This window comes from Perognathus longimembris, chromosome 23 (assembly GCF_023159225.1).
Source record: "Perognathus longimembris pacificus isolate PPM17 chromosome 23, ASM2315922v1, whole genome shotgun sequence".
Classification (NCBI taxonomy): Eukaryota; Metazoa; Chordata; class Mammalia; order Rodentia; family Heteromyidae; genus Perognathus; species Perognathus longimembris.
In genome coordinates, this window is record NC_063183.1 from 3,922,865 (window position 1) to 3,949,246 (window position 26,382).

A 26,382-nucleotide genomic window follows, 5' to 3' on the forward strand; every position below is an offset into this window, starting at 1 on the left:
GGAGAAAGTAGATATTAAACTCTTTTGACTAGTACATGCTATACATTTTTATATGTACATGTGTTTGTTATTTTAAGTTCTTCTTGAATATGCTGTTTCTTTGTTAATTACTTGAGTTGTAAATAGCATTTGCTGCCCTCATGTACTCTGTTAAACACTCTCCTTTGTTCCAAGGTGGTGCTCCAGCTGTCGCTGATCACCTTAGAGGACTATGTTAGTAGGATACTGTGCTTATAGCTTTTCCTGATGCATAGAACAGTGGTGGGCTTCTGATTCTCCTTAAGATGTTTGTGTGTATTGATTCTGCAGATCATTTAGGACAGTGAGTTTGAGCTTCCTTGTGTGAAAGGAAAATAAATTTTTCCTCCTTCGATTATAATAGTGTCTGTTCTTCTAGTGCCATTTTTTTTTCCTTTCTAAAACTACAGTCTTTTTCATTACTAAAAATGCTTTGTGACTCATCCTGGGTAACTCAAAATAATAGCCTTTTCATTTCAGTTTTGTCAAAAGTAGCATACAGCCTTTTCAGTTTTGTTAAAAGTAGCATAGGTTCCAGAATTTTACCTAATAATTACTGATGGTACCTCTCCTTATTTTCCAAAAATACATAGGAAGACATAACAAAAGACAAATTTAGAGCATGGTCCTCTCCAAACCAGGTCATGGCCAGAATTTGAGAACATTTTTTACTAACATTAGAAGTGGTAGAACCCAACTTGCAGAATGTACTGTAGTGTTTGCTTTTTTTTGATGTGCTTTATTTTGACATTAAAATATTTCACTTTAGTCATCCAGGTACCAGTGTATTACACCTATAATCCTAGCTTATCAGGAGGCTGAGATCCTGATCATGGTTCAAAGCTAGCCCAGGCAGGAAAGTTTGTGAGTCTCTTATCTTCAGTTAAAACTGCACCAAAAAAAACCCTAGAAGTGGAACTGTCTTAAAGTGGTATAGTGCCATCCTTGAGCTCAGGGACAGCTCCCAGTCCTAAGTTCAAGCCCAAAGATCACCACCCAAAAAAAAAAAAAATTAAATGGCTTTTTTGTTTTATGTATAAAAAATCTTTTCATTAATGACTTCACAGTTCCAACTTAACAGTGTTTTAACCATTTGGTGTTATTTTACATATATATATATATATACATATATATATATATATATATATATCCTCTTCTACAAAGATTTTTCATGAATGAAGATCCTTTTTCCGTAGCCTATTCAGGAAGAACCTTACCTGATACAAATTCACTTAGTTATCTTACAAAACGTGGCAGGGCAGGCAATGAATGGTTGAATCTTTATGACTTTAAATGCTACCCTTTGGCATGCTTTTGTTATCTACCGTCTCTGTTCCTAGGCTGTGTTTTCTAGCCTTTTTGCTCTCAGCACAGTACTATCTCATTGGTGCATGGTAATGATGATCCTTCCCCTCTGAACTCTTACTTCAGATTGTTTTTGTTTTTTGCCAGTCCTGGGGCTTGGGACTCAGGGCCTGAGCACTGTCCCTGGCTTCTGCTCAAGGCTAGCCACAGTGCCACTTCTGGCTTTTTCTGTATATGTGGTGTTGAGGAATGGAACCCAGGGCTTTCATGTATATGAGGCAAGCACTCTACCTCTAGGCCATATCCAGCCCCTTGAGATTGTCTTTAGAAGGAATTATTTTCTCCTGTATTAAGCATAATTTTTTTTTTTTGTTGTTGGGTCATGGGCTTGAACTGTGGGCCTGGATGATGTCCCCGAGCTCTTCAGCTCTAGGCTAGTGCTCTACCACTTGAGTCACACCGCCACTTCTGGCTATCTGGTGGTTTATTGGAGATAAGAGTCTCACAGACTTTCCTTGCCTGGGCTAGCTTTGAACCATGATCCTCAGATCTCAGCCTCCTGAGTAGCTAGGATTACAGGTGTGAGCCACCAGCACCCAGCTGTAAGCATAAATTTTTAAAAAGCATAAATTTTTTGGGGTAGTATTTCGAGATTTGAACTCAGGGCCTTAATGCTTGCTAGGCAGGCAGGCAGGCAGGCAGTCAGCCACTTGAACCACTTCTGTCCTAAAAATACTTTCAATTCCATTAAAGATTCTGGCTATGGCTGGGAATGTGGCGGAGTGGTAGAGTGCTTACCTAACATGCATGAAGCCCTAGGCTTGATTCCTCAGCACCACATACACAGAAAAAGCTAAAAGTGTCATTGTGTCTTAAGTAGTAGAGAGCTAGCCTTGAGCAAAAGGTCAGGCACAGTGCCTGGGCCCTGAGTTTCCTACACAGGGAGTTAAGTGAAGGCTAGAGTGTTGACTTAGAAAAGAAGTTCCCTGTTGCGGGGAGTCTAGAGCAGTGTAAGTTGAGTAGTTGACATTCTGTTTGAAATGTCAAAGTGGAGATTGTAAATAAGCAGGTTGTTTTGTGAGTGCTCTTTATGTTCCTCACGATAGAGGCATGGTAGAATGAAAATACATGCTTGGGAGGCAAGACTGAAAATATTGATAACCACAAACGTACTTTAATTGATAATAATGCCCTTTGTATATTAAGTAACGGGGACTAGATAAAGCACTTTTAGTTGTTAATCATTTATCCTTCATAATAATCAGCTGATAGTGGTACAGTTACTGTTCCTATTTTCCAGATGAATAGCCTAAGGCACAAGAGAGGTTGATGATTTTGCCTGTGATCACATAGCTAGCCAAGGGTAGAATGTCTTTTTATAGACTTAGCTTTCTATGACTACAAAAGCTGTTTCAAAGATTGGCCTTTGCTGGCGCGGGGAAGGTTAAGAATCCTCATGGTTACGGGCCTGGTTCTGTTCAGAAGTTCTCAGAAATCCACTGACCTTTTGTCTTGGAAACTTGTCTTTCAGCATCTGGTGTGAGAAATTGCTCAGGACTAGGTCTGTACTTGGAGAGCTCAGTGATGAGCACTCAGCAGCAGGCAAGTGAGGCCTATCTGGTTTGCCTTCTCAAAGATCCATGACCTAATAGAATGCCAAAGATACCCACTTAGCACATCACATAGATGGAGAATGTATTTAAGAATCCACTGTGACTCAAAAACTTTTTAAATCTTCATCCTATAGTTTTGAATGTTAAAATATTTTCCCCCTTGGAGTCAAATGGTACCTAAGTACAGGATTTTGAGTGAAGAGATGGGGGTCAGAAACCAGGTATTGGCAGCTTTTCCATTTTCATTTATTTGTCAATTTTTAAATGTACAAATATAAAGCATTAGCACAAGTCAGAATAGAGTACTTTCTGTGAAAGACTTGACTTGCTGACAGCAGTGGGCAAGATGACCTGGCTAACAGGGCCAGGTTCCGTGCGTCTCCAGCACATGGGAGACAGGCAAGAAGATGGCAAGTTTGAGGCCAATTGAAAGACCCTCGCCTCACAAATTTCAAGGGTTAGAACGTGGCTTTGGTGGTAGAGTTCTTACAGGCATAAGGCCCTAGATTTGGTTTTAAGTGCTACATACATTTTTGAAAGTACCTCATTTACCAGATTTGGGTCTGGTGAACTACTTGAGTGTCCATCCATCCTCACATTCAGGTGTCTCTAGAGTTCAGACTTATTGCTTTATGGAAGATTCTATCAAATCTCACTTGGTTCCTCTCTTGTTTTCCACAAGTTAACCTCTGTATCTTGATTTTTCTCATACAAAAAGCAAAGGTAAGCCTTTGCTATAGTGTTGTTGGCAAGGACTCGAGGCTAAAAGCAAACATTGGGTGATGGTACTAATGCATGTGTTGGTATGTCGATTTGTACTTGGTGAGACTGACTTTCTGGTGCCTTCTCATTCATGAGAAAGCCTGCTTCCAAACATTGCAAGTCAACACACTTGGTTGATAGTTTCACAACACGACTCTATACATACCTGGTCTTTTTAGTCCTTTTTTCTGCCTTTCTTAGCTCATTGTCTTTTACTTCCTAGAATGTGCTTTGAGAGAAAGTGATACAAGCTGAATTAGAATTTTTTGTGTGTGTTAGCAAAGCACCCTAATAGTGTCTTCCATTTATTTCCTAATTCTGTCTATAATCCTTGGAGGTTCATTTGTTGGGTCTGAGACATGTTTTTTTAAAGTAATACATGTGACTCTGCTGTTTTCTGTTATCAGGGAGCTAAAATATGAGCAGCCCTCAAAATAGTCTAAATGCAAACATGTAAGGCAGATTAATATCTCTGAGAAGTTTCTACGAACTACTATACCCTTGGAGCAACAGAAGACTTAGGGCAGCTGTCAAAGCAGTAGCTGACCCTGTCTGTGGTACACTAACAGGATGATGAGATTATAGGGCTCTGTAACTGGTCACTTCTGGCCGTTAATATCATTGGCTGAGGTGGTGGTTGTTTTTAAATTTTTACTTGGGTGATCCTTACCTTTTTTCAGTTTTCTCTTAACAGATATGTTTGTAAGGGTGAATGGGAATTTTTTATGAGAGTTGGGGATATTCTTGCTTATGTGCAACACTTCATTTGAATGTAGGCACTGACGAAATGGAAAAAGGCTTTGGAATTCATACAGACTTGCTAAAGAATTGTGTGGACAAGCTATATTAGGAAACAGGACAGAAAAATGATCTTAAAGTAAGCCTCCAGTTTGGACTTCTTCCTTATCTTTATCCATCTACATCCCTCCAAGGCTGCTGGGTGGTTCTGCTATCTATATCACTACTACCCAATCCTCTCTGATCTAAATCCTTGTATGTGAACTGTTCTCTCAGCAGATGTTTGTCAGGGACTCTTGTGTTCCAGGCAGTATTGAAGGGTCTTAGAATTGACATCATCAAACAAAGCAGCAAACTTGTACCTGTGGAAGGAGTGGATGTGAAAGCGATGGTTGGAAGACCACCCAGGGCCTTTGTGACCATACTGCCAGTGCCATGTCTACCTAAAGCTGAGGAACCACATGCACTTCTAATATAGTCATCATTTTTTAGCCTACTTAGTGTCATTTTGAAGTGACTAACACTTTATAAATAGTTGTGCTTCTCCTTTATTCTAGATATAAACCACAATACTTCAGGATCCCATTATGAAAATTCCCAGCGGGAACCTGTGTCTTCTACAAGTGACTGTAGCACAAACTGTAAGAATGCTGTTGTAAACGACTTGTTGGACAAAGAAGCATGGCCCTCAGCCACTGGCAGTGATCCAGAGTCGGCTTCAGAATGTATGGATGCTGATTCTGCCTCCAGTTCTGAATCAGAGAGAAACATTTCTATCATGGCTTCAGGGAGTACGGGAGGTGAAAAAGACAGCCTTCGGAACAGCACTGGACTTGGCTCCCAAAACAAATTTGTGGTTGGCAACAGCAATAATGTGGGCCACGGAGGCAGTACCGGACCGTGGGGCTTTCCCCACGGAGCCATTGCAAGCACATGTCAGGTCTCTGTGGATGCTCCTGAAAGCAAACCAGAAAGTAGCAACAATAGAATGAACGCTTGGGGCACTGCAAGTTCTTCATCAAATGGAGGGTTAAATCCAAGCACTTTGAATTCAGCTAGCAACCATGGTGCCTGGCCAGTATTAGAAAACAATGGACTTGCCCTAAAAGGGCCTGTAGGGAGTGGTAGTTCTGGCATCACTATCCAGTGCAGTACCCTTGGCCAGATGCCTAACAATCAGAGTATTAACTCTAAAGTGAGTGGTTCTTCTACTCATGGTACCTGGGGAAGCCTTCAGGAAACTTGTGAATCTGAAGTCAGTGGTACACAGAAGGTTTCATTCAGTGGTCAACCTCAAAATATTACCACTGAAATAACTGGACCAAATAACACTACTAACTTTATGACCTCTAGTTTACCAAACTCCGGATCAGTACAGAATACTGAACTGCCTAGTAGTAATGCAGGGGCCTGGCGTGTGAGCACAATGAATCATCCTCAGATACAGGTTCCGTCGGTTATGAATGGCACTTCCCTTTCTCATCTTAGCAACGGAGAGTCAAAAAGTGGAGGCTCTTACGGTACTACGTGGGGTGCCTATGGTTCTAATTACTCTGGAGACAAATGTTCAGGCCCCAACGGCCAAGCTAATGGTGACACTGTGAATGCAACTCTAATGCAGCCTGGTGTGAATGGGCCTCTGGGCACTAACTTTCAAGTTAACACAAATAAAGGAGGTGGTGTGTGGGAGGCTGGGGCGGCAGGTACTCCGAGTACATCGTGGGGGAGTGGAAATGGGGTGAACTCTGGAGGAAGCCGAAGAGGATGGGGAACCCCTGCACAAAACACTGGCACGAACATAGCCAGCGTCGAGTGGAACAAACTGCCTAGCAATCCACATTCCAACGACAGTACAAATGGCAATGGTAAAAAGTTTACAAATGGATGGAAATCTACTGAGGAAGAGGATCAGGGTTCTGCCGCATCTCAGACAAATGAGCAAAGCAGTGTGTGGGCCAAAGCCGGAGGCATGGTGGAGAGCGAGGGTAGTACAGAAAGCACTGGACGCCTTGAGGAGAAAGGACCTGGGGAAAGTCAGAATAGGGATAGAAGGAAAATTGACCAGCACACATTACTCCAAAGCATTGTAAACAGAACTGACTTAGATCCACGTGTCCTATCCAACTCTGGTTGGGGACAGACTCCTATTAAGCAGAATACTGCCTGGGATACCGAAGCATCGCCTAGAGGGGAAAGAAAGGCTGACAACGGGACCGAGGCCTGGGGAAGCTCTGCAACACAGACTTTTAACTCAGGGGCATGTATAGAGAAGACTAGCCCTAATAGTAATGATACCTCATCTGTATCGGGGTGGGGCGATCCTAAACCTGCCCTGAGGTGGGGAGATTCCAAAGGCTCAAACTGCCAGGGGGGGTGGGAAGATGATTCTGCTGCTACAGGAATGATCAAGAGCAATCAGTGGGGAAATTGCAAAGAAGAGAAGTCCACATGGAATGATTCGCAAAAGAACAAGCAGGGGTGGGCTGATGGACAGAAACCAAACCAAGGTTGGCCCGTTTCTGCCAGCGATAACTGGGGAGAAACGAGGAGTAACCATTGGGGTGAGGCTAATAAGAAGTCCAGCTCAGGAGGTAGTGACAGTGACAGGTCTGTTTCTGGTTGGAACGAACTTGGTAAAACTAGTTCGTTTACTTGGGGGAACAACATAAACCCAAATAATTCGTCAGGATGGGATGAATCTTCTAAACCTAATCCTTCCCAGGGATGGGGAGACCCTCCAAAGTCTAATCAGTCTTTAGGTTGGGGAGATTCATCAAAGCCAGTCAGCCCTCCAGACTGGAACAAGCAACAAGACATTGTTGGATCTTGGGGAATCCCATCAGCCACAGGCAAACCACCTGGGACAGGCTGGTTGGGGGGACCTATACCAGCCCCAACAAAAGAAGAAGAGCCCACCGGCTGGGAGGAACCATCTCCGGAGTCGATTCGACGCAAAATGGAGATTGATGATGGAACTTCCGCTTGGGGAGATCCAAGCAAGTACAACTATAAAAATGTGAACATGTGGAACCGAAATGTCCCAAACAGCAGCCGTTCAGACCAGCAAGCACAGGTACATCAGCTGCTACCGTCTACAAGTGCCATCTCAAACAAGGAGACGAGCAGTGGCTCCGGTAAGCTTTCACTTTATGGAATCAGTCCAGTGGTCTTAGAAAGTACTTGACAGTATTCTGGAAGTGAGCTTTGTGTCAGCTTACTGTTTATCATTTGCTTAACAGAGTACTTGAATGTGGACATAAAGGCCTTTTGGCTCTGATCAAAGACAGCTTGAAGAAATTTTATGGGTTATGTTCACCCATGCACTATCCTTTGGGAATATCATTGGTGAATCCAGTATACTGCATTCTCTGTTGGGAATGCAGCAGGCAGGCAGAATTGTGAGAGTGGAGTCAAGTGGGAATGCTGTACTTCTCCCTTCAGTTCTAAGTCAAACCTTAATTTTCAGGTTTTATAATTTCACTAAAATACCCCACAATAAAGCAAGTGTATAAGTACAGGGTGCACTCCAGCCATTAAGTACTACATTTGCTGTTAGTAGGCATGAAGTCCAAGTCTACTTAGATACACTGTTGACAGTCTCTTTCTAGTATATATTCCCACTTCCTCTCTAATGAACTAACTCCTTTCTCTGCAGATTATCTTGACAACAGAACCATTAAATGTGATTGGGATGCATTGTCTTTGTTAATGGAGGTCTTGTTGAATGATTGTCTCATTGGACATAGGGGTGGGGATATTTTATCATTGTATTAATTTAATTCTTAGAAGGAACAGTTATATACTTGAGAGGAAGCATTTCTCTTTTGACTTTGGACAACTTAAACCTAAAAGTTCAGGTTTTTTTTTTAAGTAAGTATTATCTAGGACATATAAAAGTATGGTGCTTACTCATTGTTTAGTGCAGTGTTGTAAACAGTTACACTTCTGGTAAAAATTAATAGCATAGGGCTGGGAATATGGCCTAGTGGTAGAGTCCTTGCCTCACAATCATGAAGTCCTAGGTTCAATTCCTTAACCCCACATATATAGAAAAAGCTAGAAGTGGCACTGTGGCTCAAGTGATATAGTGCTAGCTAGCCTTGAGCAAAAAGAAGCCAAGGACAGTGCTCAGGCTCTTGAGTTCAAACCCCAAGATTAGCAAAAAAAAATTAATAGCATAAATCTTTATAGTATTATAAACTGTATCACCATCAATTCACTGGGTTTGGTTTAGAATGACTTAACTTTCCCAGGAATTGAAATTATCCTTGAGGAAGAGTGAAATAGGTGCCATCATTTTTTGCCTGTCAGGGCATTATTATTCTGTACTTAAACCAGAAGTTCTTCATTCTTGGTTTCTTAAAGTATTCTTTTTTGTCCCTTATTCCACTGTACCTCCTTACCATCTGTGCTGATGACTTCTTTTCCCACACTTTCTAAAGGCTGGGGTGAGCCCTGGGGGGAGCCTTCTACTCCAGCCACAACTGTGGATAATGGTACTTCAGCCTGGGGTAAACCCATAGACAGTGGTCCCAGCTGGGGGGAACCCATTGCTGCGGCATCCAACACATCCACGTGGGGCTCCAGCTCTGTTGGTCCACAAGCGTTAAGCAAATCTGGTAAGTTATCCATAATCCCTCGTAGCTATTTGATAGCAGTGGTGATGACTCATTGAGTGCAGTTCAGTAATTGGATAATGCTTCTAAACAATAGATAGTGTAGTTTATTATGAGGAACTGAATAGATGATGATGATACAGTACTTTGCCTTGAGTTTGTAACATGATTTGCTCTTTTATCTTTCTAATTTCTTCTTTCTCAAAACTGTAGTTACAAATGATCTGCATACCTTTCCCCAAATCTAAATTAAATTTTACCTGATTGGATACTCATGGCTTCCAACCTGAGAGGCTGAAAAGCCCATCATGAGGCACATGCCCAGTCTGTCAGGTGTCTTTCAGAAAGGACATGAAGTTCAGTGTAGCGTGTCACCATCCCACATATTGTGTACTAGCTAGGTACCTTAGGAAGCCCAGAGGGTGTGTGTGAAGGCGAGATGCTTTGTTTGGGATTTACAGTACTCTTTCTTGAAAATACATATCAAAATTAATTCTTACAAAGTTTATTTATCCTCTCCATCCCGCATATCACCATGCAGATTCAGTGGCCACATACAAGAATGCTGTCATTGCCAGTGTTTAGGAATCCTCTGGTTTGGAAAGGCATGGGAGGTTTATGGAATATTTCAATAACAATAAATTCTGTTTCAGTGGACCTTTTAACTATATAAAACAAGAAGTAAAAATGTATTTTGTTTCCATTAGTCATCCCCTCTCCCTACTCTTTAATGTATTTCTGTCCACTAGAAGGAACTGCTTTATTAAAACCTATTTCTCTTTGTATCATGAATTTACACTCAGGGCCCAAATCTATGCAAGATGGCTGGTGTGGTGATGATCTGCCATTGCCTGGGAATCGCCCTGCTGGCTGGGAAGAGGAGGAGGACGTAGAGATTGGAATGTGGAATAGTAACTCATCTCAAGAGCTTAACTCATCTTTAAATTGGCCACCATATACCAAGAAAATGTCGTCGAAGGTAAACACTTCAAGGGCAAAAGCCCTTGAAACTTTAAGTTCCAAAGGTAGTTTACCCACAGATTAACTGTTTGCCTGCCCATTTATGGCAATCAGTTCAGTCCAGGCAATCCCCACCTAGGAGTAGCCTCTTACATGGGCAGCCACCTAGAAAAATCTAAGACCACAGGAACTTCCTTTCTCCCCACTGCTACAGCTTGGGATTTCTCTCCTCTTCCCCACACCAGTACTGCCTGGAGCAACCCACCCCAGGGTGGTACCTGCAGGGGTGAGGAAGAAGAGGAGAGCAAATCTGCACATTGATTCTCTCCATTCCACTGCCAGTTCATTCCATTCCACCCTTCACCAAGACCCCATCCCCAGCCAGTCACCATTCCTCATATTCATCCACTATCTCTGTCCTCCCTCATCCCATAGGTCCTGTGACCAAAATCCCTAGGGAATGGGTTGAGTTTGGTTTGGTTTTTATATATGGGCAGCTTGTATTCCCAAACCTGGCTTTACATGAGGATCATGTGGCATTTGTTAAAAGTGTGACTTCCTATACACAAGATGTGCTGAAGTTTGGAAATTGGACCAAGGTTTCTGTCCCATGCAGAGCCAGGTTTGGGAGCACTATTGTGGAGCATTGGTCTTAGTGGTGGTGGGAGGCTGGTGTCTGACCCTTCCGTGGGCCTCTGGCTGCCAAGTGACTTGTTTGCCCTCCCCACCCTCTTACCCTTTGAGAGGCCTTAGAAGTCACATGGGAGATAACCTAGCTGACTACCACAGTCCTTCCCTGTTATTCCTGGGATTCTTAAGTCTAGGACCTACCATTGCCACCTTACCATTATTTTTTCTTTTGGCTGAACTTGCCTATTGCCTTGCCACATAGCTTATGAAATTGCTTTTACATGTTTTACATAGTCATTTGATCCTCCTAACTTTCTAAAATAGGATACTGATGAGGAATTTGAGATTAGCAAAGGTGGTGATGTGCCCAATGCTACATAGCTACTAAGCAACAGAGCAAGGGCTGAGGTCAGGCCTTCCGAGTCCAACCCCGTGTTCTTCCCACTGGACCATGCTGTTTTGTGACTTTGTCTTTCCTTACAGGGTCTGAGTGGCAAAAAAAGGAGAAGGGAAAGGGTGTGTAACCTTTTTACTCTTTCTCCTTTGTTTCTTCTAGTAAAAATCTTTAGAAAGCAACTGCAAACATTTATTTAGCTTCTGCTGTGTGCCAGGTACTGTGCTTGGTGCTGGGGATTCAAACAGATTTAAGATAGGAACTGCACCTTCAAGGAGCAGAGGCATAGAACGCCTGTTGGCTTCTGAAGGTGCCTGGGGTGGGACATGTTAACATAAATGTGGAATTTCTAGAAAGAAGTGAGAAGAGAACTGGCTCTGTGGGTAGGTTAAGGACCAGTTATCAATGTGCTTCCAGGATCGTGCCAAAGAATTTGATTTTTTTTTTTTCTGTATTAGGGAGCTAATGAAATTGAGTCAAAAGCAACACGAGTGAATCTTTTAAATTATTTTTGGAAGAGAGCTATTTACTTTTGGTATGAAATATAAATTGGAGCAGAGGAGAGGCCAGAGTTGAGGATCCTCGGAAGCTTCTCATTAATTCTAGTTAGAAAGGATATGTTGCATTGGGAAACAAGACTAAATGCATAGTAGAAGGGATCGACTTGAGAGAAACTTCAGAATAGAAAGGACAGAATAACTTGACACGGGTGGGAGTGAAAGAGGAAAAGGGATGAAAGACAACTTCAGCAGCCTTGGAGGAGGGTTAGGTGCTTGCTTTAGAAACCTGCATTTAGTGGGGGATTATGAAGCTGTGTTCTGTCTCACAGTCAGAAGGAACAGATAGTAGCATTGGGAAAGGGAAACCAAGACAAAGGGAGAGCTGACCATGTGAAGGAGAGCCCCAGGCCTCTTGAATCCTCCTGCCTCCCTGTCCACTGAGATGGCCACTAGAGCCTTCACTGTCACCTCAGAGCTCCATGGCTCCTGTGCCATTCACACCCAGCCAGCCACAGAGAGCCAGCAGGCAACACAAAATGAAATGGTTACTGCTTTTTCATTTGGAAACAGAGTTTTTTGTTTGTTTGTTTTTTTCAGTACAACGCACAGGCCATAATCCACCTATGGGTTAACTTGATTTGTTAGGATTAACTTGGACATAATAATTATTTTCTACTTTGGTATGACATTTTCAAAGATCCAAATTACAGTAAATAATAGAGCTCACAGCCCATTTGTCGATTAAGAACTGCCTGAACGTTCTTCATTATGCAGAGACCCCCCCTCCTTTTTTTTTGTAGTTGTTGAGGCCCTTTGCTTCTGTCTTTCCCTTCTGACTGCTTGCCTTAGAGATTTCTCTATACATTACAGCTATACCAGAGGATTGGAGCAAAGGAAGTTGAAAATCAAATAAGTTGATTTTTAAAATTATAAACTCTGATTAGAGTTGGTTGGAGGAGGAATTACTGGATAAAAATCAGTTGGGAATTGTCTTGAAGTTTTATATTAGTCCTTCGCTATACCCAGATAAATAGAAATGGCCACGGCATCTTTCTACTTTTATTTTACAAAGGGAATGATGAAAGGTGGAAACAAACAAGAAGAAACATGGATAAATCCGTTTGTCAAACAGTTCTCGAACATCAATTTTTCGGTAAGTATGTTTTGTTACTAGTTCCTATTTGTTCAGTGGTAGTCCATAATTTATCTGTTTTCTTTCTTTTCCCAAAGATGAAAGTTATTTTTTATCTTTGAGTCCTTAAAATGAGTCAAGTTGAGTAAAATTGGCCCATCCTTATCTGTAATTTATTGAAATTTTATTGAAAACGTAGCTAAAATTTTTTTAGCATGTCTCTTTTTTTTCTTTACTGAGCCGGGCACTTGTGGCTGACAGCTGTGATCCTGTTTAAAAGGCTGAGATGTAAAGATCATGATTTGAAGCCAGCCCAGGCAGGAAAGTCTGTGAGACTCTTTATCTTCAGTTAGCCACCAAAAAGACAACTGTGGAGGTGTGGCGCAAGTGGTAGAGTACTAGCTTTGAGCCAACAAGGCTCAGGGACAGCATCCAGGCCTGAGTTGAAGCCCCAGAACCAGCACACACAAAAAAGTTTGGAGATGGGCTGGGGATATAGCCTAGTGGCAAGAGTGCCTGCCTCGGATACACGAGGCCCTAGGTTCGATTCCCCAGCACCACATATACAGAAAATGGCCAGAAGCGGCGCTGTGGCTCAAGTGGCAGAGTGCTAGCCTTGAGCAAAAAGAAGCCAGGGACAGTGCTCAGGCCCTGAGTCCAAGGCCCAGGACTGGCCAAAAAAAAAAAAAGTTTGGAGACAGTGTGTGCCTCAAGTGATAACACCTGCCTAACAAGCAGGAGGCCCTGCATTCAAATCCCAAGTACTACAAAATGTGTGTCTGTAAAGTTGACAAAGCTTTATGAGTCACCTGAATTTCAGATAATAAAATAGAGTGTGTTCATATTCATTGATTGTCTGTTAACATGTTGCCTTTTCTTTAGAGAGACTCACCGGATGAAAATGTACAGAGCAATAAAATGGACCTTTCCGGAGGTGAGAAAATACTGATCTGCTTGAGTTTATCTTTGTTACTGACGAATGAGCCTATCGATGGCGGGCAGGACCTTAGTGAAAGTACCCTGCTGCCCCACTCCTCTCATCTCCATTGTAGTTAAGTGAGTTGCTGTGGCTGACAGTACCACTACAGTCTGTGATCACCTTTCAGGAGCATTACCAGGTGGAGAGTTCAGGCTTCTTGGTCAGGGTGCCAACATAGTCCATATTCAAAATAGTTTCACATAGTGAGAGAGAAATCTGGTGATTAAAAGAGGACGGGGCCAAGGAAGGCAATGAACCATCACTTAGATGCTAGAAAACTAAGTGGGTACTAAAGTGTGGGATGAAGAGTTTTAAACAAGAGTTACAATATGTGCGTTCATGTTTTAGAAAAATTGCCTTGGGTATGGATTGAAAATATCTTCGGACAGAAATTACTGGCAGCAGAGGATAAAGACAGCAAAGCCAGTTGGAGGCTGGCTGCAGGAGTCAGTGACTGCTTTCAAAGCTTCACTGTAAGAAAGTAGATAGAAAAGGTCTTAAGTCAGTGAAGGTGGAGGATCAACAAAATCAATTATGTTTAGGATTGGAGATGTGGCTCAGTTGTTAGAGTGCGCGCATGGGAAAGCATCAGGTACTGAGTTCCAGTCTCAAAAAACAAACAAAGGGAATTAGTTTTAACCACTTCGTTATGGAGGATAAGGAGTGTGTGGTGAAAGATGACTTGGCCACTTTGCCTGGACCATTTTAACTAACAAGGAGTGGCGAGTGATTGGCTCCTAACAGTAAAGGAATACATGAATAGTGAATTCAAGAGAAGTTTCTAACTCGGGACTGTGATTGCATTTCCAGAGGAGCTCTTTCCTAGGGGAAGCTCCAGACTCAGGCTTGGTCATGGCTCATTGCATGGCAAAGGTGTCACTATGTTTTGCTACCACAGCAGGAGTATGAACTTCACCTCTCTGATAGCAGTGAAAACTGTGGACAAGAGGGTCATCTCACTGCCAGAAGGGTACTGGTAACCCATGTAGGGCTCCCAGTGTGGAAGAGTTCTGGGCTACAAGAGCACAGCATAACTGGGGAGCCAGATCTTTCTTCTTGTATTGTCTACCTAGCAAAGGGAGAAACATAAATGGCCTCAAATGGTTGAATTTGGAAATGGGAGGCAGTAAGTCTGTAATCTATGTAGGTTGCCTAGGCCCTTTGACTAACGTTCTGCGCATACTCTGTTCTGCACATTGACATCCCAGAAGAATGGCAGAGTACCTCTCCGCTGGTACTTAACAGGATACAGCTTTCTTATGTGTGAGGAAGATGAGATACACAGCCCCATAGACACTGTACCATTGAGGCTATATTAATTACTCCCCAGATTCAGTCAGTTTTTCACCTGTACGCTGTTACAAAATTAACTTACAATCACTTTTTTTTTTTTTTTTTTTTTTGCCAGTCATGGGGCTTTGAACTCAGGGCCTGGGTGCTGACCCTAGACCTCTCTGCTCAATGCTAGTGCTCTACCACTTGAGCTGTAATGCCACGTCTGGCCTTTTCTGTTTATGTGGTACTGAGGAATCAGACCCAGGGCTTCATGCATGCTAGGCAAGCACTCTACCACTAAGCTAAATTCCTAGCCCTTACAATAACTTGAATAAGGTAAAAATGGCAAAGGAAAAGGAAGGAGGGATGATTGGCCCATACAAATGTCCACATACAGGTAAAAGCACCAGAAGTTGAATATCCCTATCCGGAACACCAGATAGCAGTGTTTTGTACCTGAGACCGTGTAGAATAATGCATGTTGAACGGCTCTAATGCATAATGCTCCAAATCTACAATTTTTGTGCGATGAATTTCAGACTTCAGATCTTAAGACCAGTATTTCTGCCCTTGCATTATCATTTTTGGTACCTATGGCTTGCTTCTTTCACTTTCTATTCTTTATTTGCCCCATTCTGAAGTCAAACCTTGGGTATTCTGAGTTCTTTAACCTTTATCCCAGGTCTCAGTTTTCAGTTTCCCTGCCCTTTTCTGGTTGCTATAGTTTTTCATGACCCTTCTCTGTTAACAGACAGTACTCAGTACCCCCAGAAAACCTTCACTGTCAGAGCACCAGATTGCCCTTGGTAGTCAAAGCCGTTTGCTCCAGTCCATTGATTGGCACTGTGTGGCCGTAGTCCATGTGACAGTGTAGCAGGCTTCAGTGTCCAGTGTAATGGCACCAGCTGTGTTGTCCTGGCGTAAGCCTTGTCCTTTCTCAAGATTGCAGTAACAGGACTGGGAGTTTTGTAAGTGGCCTGCCAGACGTGATTATGAGAGCCATCCTCCGTTTCACCTTTCCATTCCCACCCTTTGAGTTCTGGTATTGAGAACAGCATGCCGCATCCTGTAAGACCAAAGCCCTTCTTTTAAGAGGACTTCTCTCGGGGCTGGGGATATGGCCTAGTGGCAAGAGTGCTTGCCTCCTATACATGAGGCCCTGGGTTCAATTCCCCAGCACCACATATGCAGAAAACTGCCAGAAGTGGCGCTGTGGCTCAAGTGGCAGAGTGCTACCCTAGAGCAAAAAGAAGCCAGGGACAGTGCTCAGGCCCTGAGTTCAAGCCCCAGGACTGGCAAAAAAAAAAACAACAACAAAGAGGACTTCTCTCAGCTGGCATATAAGCTGGCCTCAGCAAGCCCCTCCGCTTTGGCCAACAGCAACTGTCACATGATGTGTTAGACCAGTTAGTGCTCTGGTTCTACGCATACTGCTATACTTTCTTGCCATGAAAAGAACCTTCTACAGGGCCAGTAGTTCATGCCTAAAATCTTATTCAAGAGGCCGAGATCTGAGCATCATGGTTAGAAGCCAGCCCAAGCAGGAAAAGTTTTGACACACTTATCTCCAGCTCACCACAAAAAGCCAGAAGTAGAGCTGTGGCTCAGGTGGTAGAACACTTAGCCTTGAGTAAAAGAGCTCAGGGACAGTGCTCAGGCCCAGAGTTCAAGCCCCAGTACTGGCACAAAAATAAAGAACCCCTTGACCTGATACAATACTATGAAATGTGTCATGATAGTGGTTGGGGCATTCTGTGAGAGCTTAGATAACAGAAGATTTATAGACAAACATTCATGTGTGCCTTTTTTTTTTTTTGGCCAGTCCTGGGCCTTGGACTCAGGGCCTGAGCACTGTCCCTGGCTTCTTTTTGCTCAAGGCTAGCACTCTGCCACTTGAGCCACAGCGCCCCTTCTGGCCGTTTTCTATATATGTGGTGCTGGGGAATTGAACCCAGGGCTTCATGTATACAAGGCAAGCACTTTTGCCACTAGGCCATATCCTTAGCCCTAGACAAACATTCATATCCAGAGGATTTGTTTGTTCCTGTGGGCAAATATCTGCCTCTATAAGCTGGGCACTGGTGGCTCATGCCTGTAATCCTAACTACTCAGGAAACTGAGATCTAAGGATCGTGGCTCAAAGCTAGCCTGGCCAAGAAAGTCTGTGAGACTTTCTCTATAACCACCAGAAAACCAGAAGTGGCACTGTGGATGTGATAGAGTGCTAGCCTTGAGCAAAAGAGCTCGGGGATAGCACTGAGGTCCTGAGTTCAAGCTCGCCAACCAACAACAAAAAAATCTGCCTCCATGCCTTGCAGAATGGCAGAGAAGTTGCTGTGGTGTCTTACTGGAGAAACTTGCTAGAAACCTGCCTTTTAAGATGAAAGTGAGGGCTGGGAAAATGGCCTAGTGGCAAGAGTACTTGTCCCATATACATGAAGCCCTGGGTTCGATTCCTCAGCACCACATATATAGAAAAGGCCAGAAGTGGCACTGTGGCTCAAGTGGTAGAGTGCTAGCCTTGAGCAAAAAGAAGCCAGGGACAGTGCTCAGGCCCTGAGTCCAAGGCCCAGGAAATAAAAGATGGCAAGAAAAAAGATGAAAGTGCTGTTGATAGATAGGTAATTCACCAGAGACATTTTGAGGTATGGGAGGAACTAGCCACTGAGTTCTACGGCCGCCATTCAGACCCTGGGGAGGCCAGTGAAGGATGCTGATGATGCTAGTCATCAGAACCTGCAAGTGTGCCTTGCATTGGAAAGTCAAGCCTCCCCGCCCCTCCCTGCCTCGCCAATACATGTTTATGGGGTGGTCAGAGAGTGAGTTTAGAATGAAGAGCCAGTAAATTAACTGGCCATCATGTGAGATAAGAATAGAAAAAAACTGGGGCTGGGATGTAGCTCAGTAGCAAAGCACTTGTCTAGCAAGTGAAACATTCTGGGTTCGATCCCTAGTACCAAAACAGAAAAGACAAAAAAAAAATACAGTTAAGAGTAGAAAAAACTGGGTTTCCTAGCAAGATTCTTAAGTTTGAAGTTGCTGTGAATGCCATGTGATGATGCCCAGTAAACAAGAATCAAATTAAATGTAAAGCCCAGGATGAAGGTAGAGCTGGAGAAGGTGACTGCCGTTAGAACAGAGAACTAGAGTAACCAAATCTGTAGATCAATGAACCAAAAACAGTCTTAGGGAGTAATGACATTTAGGAAGTGATCCTGAGAGGAGGAGGACAGGTTAGAGTAGATGTAAGATGAACATAGTGGGGTTTTTGTGGGGATGGGGGTGGGGGGGTTGCCAGTTCTGGGGCTTGAACTCAGGGCCTGAGCACTGTCCCTGGCTTCTTTTTGCTCAAGGCTAGCACTCTACCACTTGAGTCATGGCGCCACTTCTGGCTTTTTCTGTTTATGTGGTGCTGAGAAATTAAACCCAGGACTTCATGTATATGAGGCAAACACTCTACCACTAGGCTATATTCCCAGCCCAAGCCTAGCGTTTTGAAAAGAGGGCTGGTGGTTGTAGGAGTGGGCGTGGAGTGCACCATCAGTGTCTGAGGAGCCCACTTGGAAGAGCACTGGCAAGCCAGGGAATCAGTGGGCCAGGCACACCCAGTCAACTTTGTTTTTTTGGTTTTTTGTTTTTTGTTTTGCCAGTCCTGGGGCTTGGACTCAGGGCCTGAGCACTGTCCCTGGCTTCTTTTTGCTCAAGGCTAGTCTGCCACTTGAGCCACAGCGCCACTTCTGGCCATTTTCTATATATGTGGTGCTGAGGAATCGAACCCAGGGCTTCATGTATACAAGGCGAGCACTCTTGCCACTAGGCCATATTCCCAGCCCCCACCCAGTCAACTTTGGAAGGGACACAGAAATGTTGGGGAATGGTTTGTGGAGAAGATGTTAAGATTTTTTTAAACATTATTTGTACAGGCAAAAATAATGTAAATTAATGAATCATCATCTCAACGATATGGAGATACCTATAAAAAGAACTGGTTGGATTTGGTTAAGGGAATGATTCAGTGATGGGATCTTCCCAACATGCAAAATAACTAGCATGGGTTTACAGTAAGTGCTGTACTGTTAACTAGGAGAAAACAGTCAATTATTGACATTCCAAGGAGTTCTCACGTGTGCTAAGAATGGACTGTTCAGCTCCCCAACCCACAGCTGGGTCATCACTTCATCAACGAATGGCATTCAAAAAGTATATCTACTTGAGGATTTTTTTCCCTCTTGTTAAAATTCTTTTTCTTTTCCACTTGCCTGGAATATTTTGGTGGTATCAAACATGTCAGAGTAGTGGTGGGAATGAAACTGTGGATGAGATTTGAGGGCTGAGAAAAGAGGCTTGCCAGTAGCAGGAGATAGGATGGTGGTTTGAGTTCTAGCCATATGTAACAAAGAAGATGAGGTGGGAGGATATTCTAAGAAAGGTTCATAATCGTTGCAGGGCAGTCAGCATAGGAAAAAAGTAATGGACAGGCCTTGGGGAACACATTACCCTGTCTGGTCTCTAGCTCCCTCATCTGCTAAATAGGGGCAATAGCAGCAAGTTACATTAACTTATTGCATATTAAGGAGAGGTTTCCTTGTATTTTTTGTTTATTTAAGACTGAGCAGATTAGAGGTTATGGAGGATGTATTATGTTTCTTATGAAAGATGATGGAACTGGAGATAAATATATCTCAAATGATAGAGTGCCAGCTGATAGTGTAAAAGCTGCATGAGAGCACAAGACCCTGAATTCAAGCCTCAGTATTCACACAGAAAAAAATGGGATTGTTAGCCATTGTGTTTACATTGTGTGTGGTCTATTTTCATATTCACTGGTTTAGAAGATAAGAGTATTGCTAAAAGCCAGTTTGATCAGTGAACAATGCACAATTTACAAAATGCCTTTTCACATGTTCACATCAAAGCAGAAGTCATTCAGGAAAGTATTTTACATTTACATGATGAAGCCCATCTTCCTACTGATGACACAGTCTCTGCACTTATTAGGAATGTTACAAGACAAACGGATGGAAATAGATAAGCATAGCCTCAATATTGGTGATTACAATCGGACGGTCGGGAAAGGCACTAGTTCTCGGCCTCAGATTTCCAAAGAGTCTTCCATGGAGCGCAATCCTTACTTTGATAAGGTAAGACTTTATTTTTCTCCCTTCTTTTATCTCTGTGACTAATAAATCAGTACTGAGAATAGCATAATTTTTATATTAATGTTTAGAGTATTTTCTATACTACAAAATAGATAATCCAATGCCACATCCTATTAATTTATTTGTAGATCATTGTTCCGTTTATTATTTATTAGCATGAGGGTTATATTCATGTTCCCTTCTTAAACCCATAAAATATGTTTGGCTCTTTTTCTGTACTCTAGAATTAACACTAATATGATCTCTTCTGTTTTCTACCTGTTTCCTGTTGATGCTGGAATGTCATGTGACTTCTGTTCCTGCAATGATTTCTCCCTTCTACTTGTTTACTTGGCTGGTGTTGCACATCTTTCTGTCTGTCCAATCAGGATGGCATTGTAGCAGATGAATCCCAAAACATGCAGTTTATGTCCAGTCAAAGCATGAAGCTTCCCCCTTCAAATAGTGCACTACCTAACCAGGCCCTTGGCTCCATAGCAGGGCTGGGTATGCAAAACTTGAATTCTGTTAGACAGGTAAGTCCAAACGTGTATTTTAGGCTCTCTGTTAAATGATTTATATTCGTAATGAGATCTCTTACATATTGTTACTGTTTTTAAGTCGGTAGTATGATCTGATGATGAGATATGTGTCCGTAAAGGATCCCGTTACTTTGATTTGCTTTCTAGAATGGCAATCCCAGTATGTTTGGTGTTGGAAACACAGCAGCACAACCCCGGGGCATGCAGCAGCCTCCAGCACAACCTCTTAGTTCATCTCAGCCTAATCTCCGTGCTCAAGTGCCTCCTCCATTACTCTCCCCTCAGGTAAATGAGCTACCAAACCCTGGAAAAGAGCTGTGGGAAGTTTAGGGTGATGACCAGATGGCGTCATATTTATTAGATTTTTTTTAATATACCAAATCTGATTAGCCATCATTACTACATTAGGATACAATACCGGAAGAAAAGAAAAGAAAAGTCAAGGATTTTTCAGATCTTAAAATGTTCTTCTATTGAAACATTTTGGAAGAAAGACCAACAGCAAAGGAAAATTTGCTGTCTTTTAAGAGTTGTCATATTTAATTACCCCAATAAATATCTACTAACAATATTTAGTAAGACAGGCAGTTAGAACGACCACAGCCCCTCAGTGGACAGTAGTCCACTGCTTTCCTTGCTCTGGTAATCATTAAAATACGTAGTACATTTAGCTTGTGTGAGTTACTTCATCAGCAGTATTAACTTAGCCACTGTAACCCTCAGGTTCCAGTTTCCTTGCTGAAGTATGCACCAAACAACGGTGGCCTGAACCCGCTCTTTGGCCCTCAGCAGGTAGCCATGCTGAACCAGCTCTCCCAGCTAAACCAGCTTTCTCAGATCTCCCAGTTACAGGTGAGTAGAAGAAAGGCCACGCTCATTGTGTGGACTGAAGTGCATGCAAGGAGTTAGAGGACTGTAGCAAACAAAATAGACATTGTTATAGCACACCTGCCTTTACATCCTGTTCCAGGAGGCAGACAAGGACCATGGGTGAGTGTGGAATTTGAGAGCAGAGCAGGAAGCTTAGAGAGGACATCAGGTCATGTCTTGGGTAGCGGTGGGGTTACCACGATCCTGCAGAGTTGGAGTTGAACAATGGAGATAGTACTTGTGTAGCATGTGCAAGACCCTGGGTTCCACCACAGTGCTGCAAAAGTTCCGACTGAGCTAAAGAGTCTGTTTTTTGCAGAATGATTGGAAGCTAGACTCGGAGGCAGGGCAGGTCACCCTTGGTATATCTCTGCAGTTCTAGTCATTCGAAAGTAGTAACACAGAAGGCATCTAGATGATCATGACTACCCTTTTCTGCCTCCCCCAGCGATTGTTGGCGCAGCAGCAAAGGGCGCAGAGTCAGAGAAGCGTGCCTTCTGGTAACCGGCAGCAGCAAGAACAGCAGGTGCGTCAGACCCTTCTGCTTGCTGTGCTGTCATTTGTTAAAGTGGCATTTTACTAAAAAATCGAATCAAGAGAGTTGTTAAGTCTGCTGTTTGCCTGTCTATTATCTTAATCCTCATACTGTCATCCTTTCCATTCTGCTAAGAAGGAAATGATCTGAGAATGGAGAAGTTTGTGGGCATCTTATCTGTAAAGACTTTCCCCTATTTTTTTTTTCAGGGTCGGCCTCTCAGTGTGCAACAGCAGATGATGCAGCAGTCTCGCCAGCTGGATCCAAACCTGTTGGTGAAGCAACAGACTCCGCCATCCCAGCAGCAGTCACTCCATCAGCCAGCCATGAAGTCTTTCCTTGACAATGTCATGCCCCACACTACATCGGAGCTGCAAAAAGGGCCATCACCAATAAATGCTTTCAGCAACTTTCCTATAGGTGGGTTTTGGCCACATCTTCCAGCTAGTGCCTGGAGCCAGTGTGCACCCTTCTCAGACTTAGCAGCTTTGGTCCTGCGCGGCCTGGGCTGGTGTTTCAGATGCACCTTTTCAGAGACTCACCACGCCCTCTCCTCCATTAAGATCAGGGAGTGTTCCTTTAGAAACAACTACGAGTAATCAGTGATCATGTATTCTTCATGTGAGATATCTGAATAGGTAGACTATATTAGGATTACAGTTACAAACTTCATAGCTTGATCCCCTTAAAACTTTTCTTCTCAGCTAGATACCAGTGGCTCACATCTGTAATACTAGCTACTCAGAAGGCTGAGATCTCATGGTTATGGTTCGAAGCTAGCCCAGGCAGGAAAGTGTGAGACTTGTATCTCTAACAAACTACTCAGAAAAGCCAGAAGTAGATCTGTGGCCCAAATGCTAGAGTGCTAGCCTTGAGCAAAAGAAGCTCACAGACAGAGCCCAGGTCCAGATTTTAAGCCCCAGGAGTTGCAAAAGCAAACCTAAAACCTTTTTTTTTCTCAAGCTGGTCACCAGTGACTCACACCTGTAATCCTAGCTACTCAGGAAACTGAGACCTGAGGATTGTGTTTTGAAGCCAGCTTAGGCAGGAGAGTCTGTTGAGACCTTTATCCCCAATAAACTACTCAGAAAAAGCCAGAAGTGGCACTGTGGCTCAAGTGGTAAAGCACTAGCCTTGAGCAAAAGAAGCTCAGAGACAGTGCCCAGGCCCTGAGTTCAAGCCCCATGATTGGCCAAAAACAAACCTTTTTTCTCTTAGGTTGCCAGAGTTCAGAAATAATTTAAAAAAAAATTATGTGGGGAAATCATTTTCCATATGTATGTAACATGATCAGAGTGTTAACACTTAGAATTTGAAAGCCCTGGACTGCAGAACATTGTAGAGAGTCTGAATGAGATGCCCTCTGATGACCCAGCACAAGCGTCTCTCCCAGTGTTGTGCTGGCCTCAGCTAGGAGCACAGGGGGTCTCTTCTGCCTGCCTGCCTTTATTGTCTGACTGCCACATTTGTAAGATGATACTTGTTTAAGGAATATTAAGTTTGTCTTGTTTCTAGAAAATAGTGTTTCACCACGAGGAAAAGATGCTAAACTTCTTGAGTTATTTTTTTAATGTTTAAGGCTTGAACTCAAACTTGAATGTAAATATGGACGTGAACAGTATTAAAGAGCCGCAGTCGAGACTAAGGAAGTGGACGACAGTGGACAGCATTTCTGTGAACACATCTTTGGATCAGAACTCCAGCAAACATGGTACGCATTACATTTAATCCTTTCCTTAAACAAGAGAAACCTGCCAGGCACCGGTGGCTCACACCTGTAATCCTAACTACTCAAGAAAATCTGTGAGACTCTCATCTCCAATTAATCACCAGAAAAAAACCTGAAAGTGGCACTGTTGCTCAAAGTTAGTAGAGCCCTAGCTTTGAGCGAAAAAGCTCAAGGACAGCACCCAGGCTCTGAGTTCAAGTCCCACAGCTGACAAAAAAATAAAAAAGAAAAGGGTTGTTCATGCCATCCCAGGTTCCTGGGTGCTTGAATATACTTCATCATCACGTACAGGACTGTGATCACCATTGGTTTTTGCTTTGCCACAATCCTTTGTCCTCCCACTTGATTCCATGTTTAAATCCAAAAACTTGACTTTCCAACAAACAATCACTGCCCCTGTTCTCAGTTTAGAACAAAATGCAGATCTATTAATGGTTTGGGAGTAATTCTGTGTTCATATTCTCACTTTTCAATGGCTGTGATCTTTGTGTCCTTGAAATGAAATCCACTTGGGCATATATAAACATTTTTTCAAGTAAAATATTAGACTATTAACATGTAATAGAGTTAAGAGTAATTGGGAGTCTGTCCAAGATCACACAGCTCCCTTCTGCATCTTGATGTAATTGACATGACAGAACAGTAGGGAACCCACGTATCTAATAGATGCTTTCTTACTGTGTTTGAGGATCTAAAATAAATTTGATGTTACATATATAGATACAGATTATAGGTGTAGACATAGATTGGGGAGGACAGTTACACTCAAGCTTAGTGCTCTATCAGTTAGGCTATGCCTCAGTCCTTTTGCTTTAGGTTGTTTTTCATATAGGGTCTCTGGCTTTTGCTTAGGCTGCAATCTTCTTTCCTATACCTCCTGAGTAGCAGATGGTGTTTTCTCATGTGTCACTATCATTTTTCCCTGTGCAGGTGCTATTTCAAGTGGTTTCAGGCTGGAAGAGTCTCCATTTGTTCCCTATGACTTTATGAACAGCAGTACTTCACCAGCCAGTCCTCCGGGTTCAATAGGAGATGGCTGGCCACGTGCCAAATCGCCTAATGGCTCTAGCAGTGTTAATTGGCCACCAGGTAAGATGGTAGCATCCACAGTCTTTCTCACAAGACTGTGTTTCCATTAAGTTTCATCACATCTGGATTTCTGGTGATTTAGCCCAGTTCTGTGTGGTTAGACTGATCCTTTCTGATAAGGAGGGCAGAAATGGTGATGGGAAAGAAAGAGTGTCAGCCAGGTGGAGAACATGCCTGGAGGTTCCCCGTGTCCTGGCTGCGAGCAGGGCAGGTGGAGCATTCCACTGGGGTGGGGGTTGGGAGCAAGAGGGGGCAGGGGACAAGGTGTCATCCAAAGCCCTGAGCTGTTAGCCCTTCCAGCTATGCTGAACCATCACCAGAAATACACCTGTGGCCTGCTTTGTCCTGCGTGGGTTTGATTTGCTGTAAAAGCCTTTCTAAAGAGCATCGTTTAAAAATAATAAAAATTAAAGGGTGTGTGTGTGTGTACGTGTACATACGTACGTACGTACCAAGAGGAGTGATTTCAGTTGTAACAACTTTCAAGTTGGAAAATAATTTATACTGTTTGCACTAATATACTCAGCCTTTTGGGACATTACTATAAATTAGAAAATATTTGAGAATTGCGTAGAACTTTTACACATCATTTTTAGGAATACTAAGGAATGGAGTATTTAGTAATGAATATTAAAATGATGATTAACTTTAATTTTCACTTCCAGAATTTCGCCCTGGTGAACCATGGAAAGGTTATCCAAACATTGACCCCGAAACTGACCCTTACGTCACTCCTGGCAGTGTCATAAACAATCTTTCAATTAATACTGTGCGGGAAGTGGACCACCTCAGGGACAGGAACAGTGGTGAGTGGGAGATGGCCAGCACACGCTTTAGTAAGGACTCCAAGTCAGGGTGGAGCTTTGAGCTGCAGGAAAGCAGAGTTCTCAGCTTTTCCATGAGTGACTTCAGCATGTTAGCACTCTTAGGGTTTATCCTCCTTGTTGGAGAAGGGAAAACCAAGGACTAGGTGCTTGTTCTCAGTGTCTTTGTGGGGGGTTGGCTGTGCTGTCCTGGGCCTTCCTCTGCAGGAACCACAGGCAGCCTTTGCTGAGAGACTGGAGCCCTGATCACTTCTGGAATCAGTGCTGGCCTTCTAATGGCTTCATCAGGAAACCCCCCACTTAGCGCCATGTGGCTGTTTTTCTGTCTCTAGGCATTATGCATATTCTGTCCATGGTTTTGCACTCAAAGAAATGTGAATGAGCAATTTTTGGAATATTAACAGTAACTGACTTTTCATGATTGTATTTTACAATCATGTATTTCTTTAAATAGTTGATAAACAAGGCAGCCAGCATTTTACATTAAATATGTAATAGAAAGCAAATGTTCCCACACCATGGAGGGAATAAAGAACCTGCCTTCCGAGGTGGTTGTGGGGGTGGTTAAAACTACACCTTGGACAGAAAATAATGGGGTGCACAGAGCCAAGCCTAAAGCATTACGGCATGGTAGTAAGTAGACGAGCCCAGGCTCCTTTTCCTTCAGTTACCTGAGGGTCTGAGGAGGGAGGCTGGAGGGCAGGGTGGGTACGACTGCAAGTCCACGGGTGAG

The 26,382-nt window shown here is 43.1% G+C and overlaps 1 protein-coding gene across 10 annotated transcripts in view; it reads left to right on the forward strand.

Annotated features, from left to right (window-relative positions):
* The window catches only part of Tnrc6a (trinucleotide repeat containing adaptor 6A), an 89,396-nt gene that overhangs the window by 56,804 nt on the left and 6,210 nt on the right, over nt 1-26,382 (forward strand). For 8 of the 10 annotated variants that reach the window (XM_048331975.1, XM_048331977.1, XM_048331981.1 and 5 more), the window contains 14 exons: nt 4,994-7,570; nt 8,879-9,055; nt 9,856-10,031; nt 11,126-11,158; nt 12,609-12,689; nt 13,551-13,602; nt 19,921-20,063; nt 20,750-20,887; nt 21,326-21,454; nt 21,921-21,998; nt 22,217-22,427; nt 23,587-23,718; nt 24,667-24,825; nt 25,491-25,631. In XM_048331975.1, coding sequence (XP_048187932.1) covers nt 4,994-7,570; nt 8,879-9,055; nt 9,856-10,031; nt 11,126-11,158; nt 12,609-12,689; nt 13,551-13,602; nt 19,921-20,063; nt 20,750-20,887; nt 21,326-21,454; nt 21,921-21,998; nt 22,217-22,427; nt 23,587-23,718; nt 24,667-24,825; nt 25,491-25,631 — 4,227 coding nt within the window. The remainder of the gene's footprint in view (nt 1-4,993; nt 7,571-8,878; nt 9,056-9,855; nt 10,032-11,125; nt 11,159-12,608; nt 12,690-13,550; nt 13,603-19,920; nt 20,064-20,749; nt 20,888-21,325; nt 21,455-21,920; nt 21,999-22,216; nt 22,428-23,586; nt 23,719-24,666; nt 24,826-25,490; nt 25,632-26,382) is intronic. The other 2 variants (XM_048331976.1, XM_048331978.1) reach the window with 2 other exon arrangements.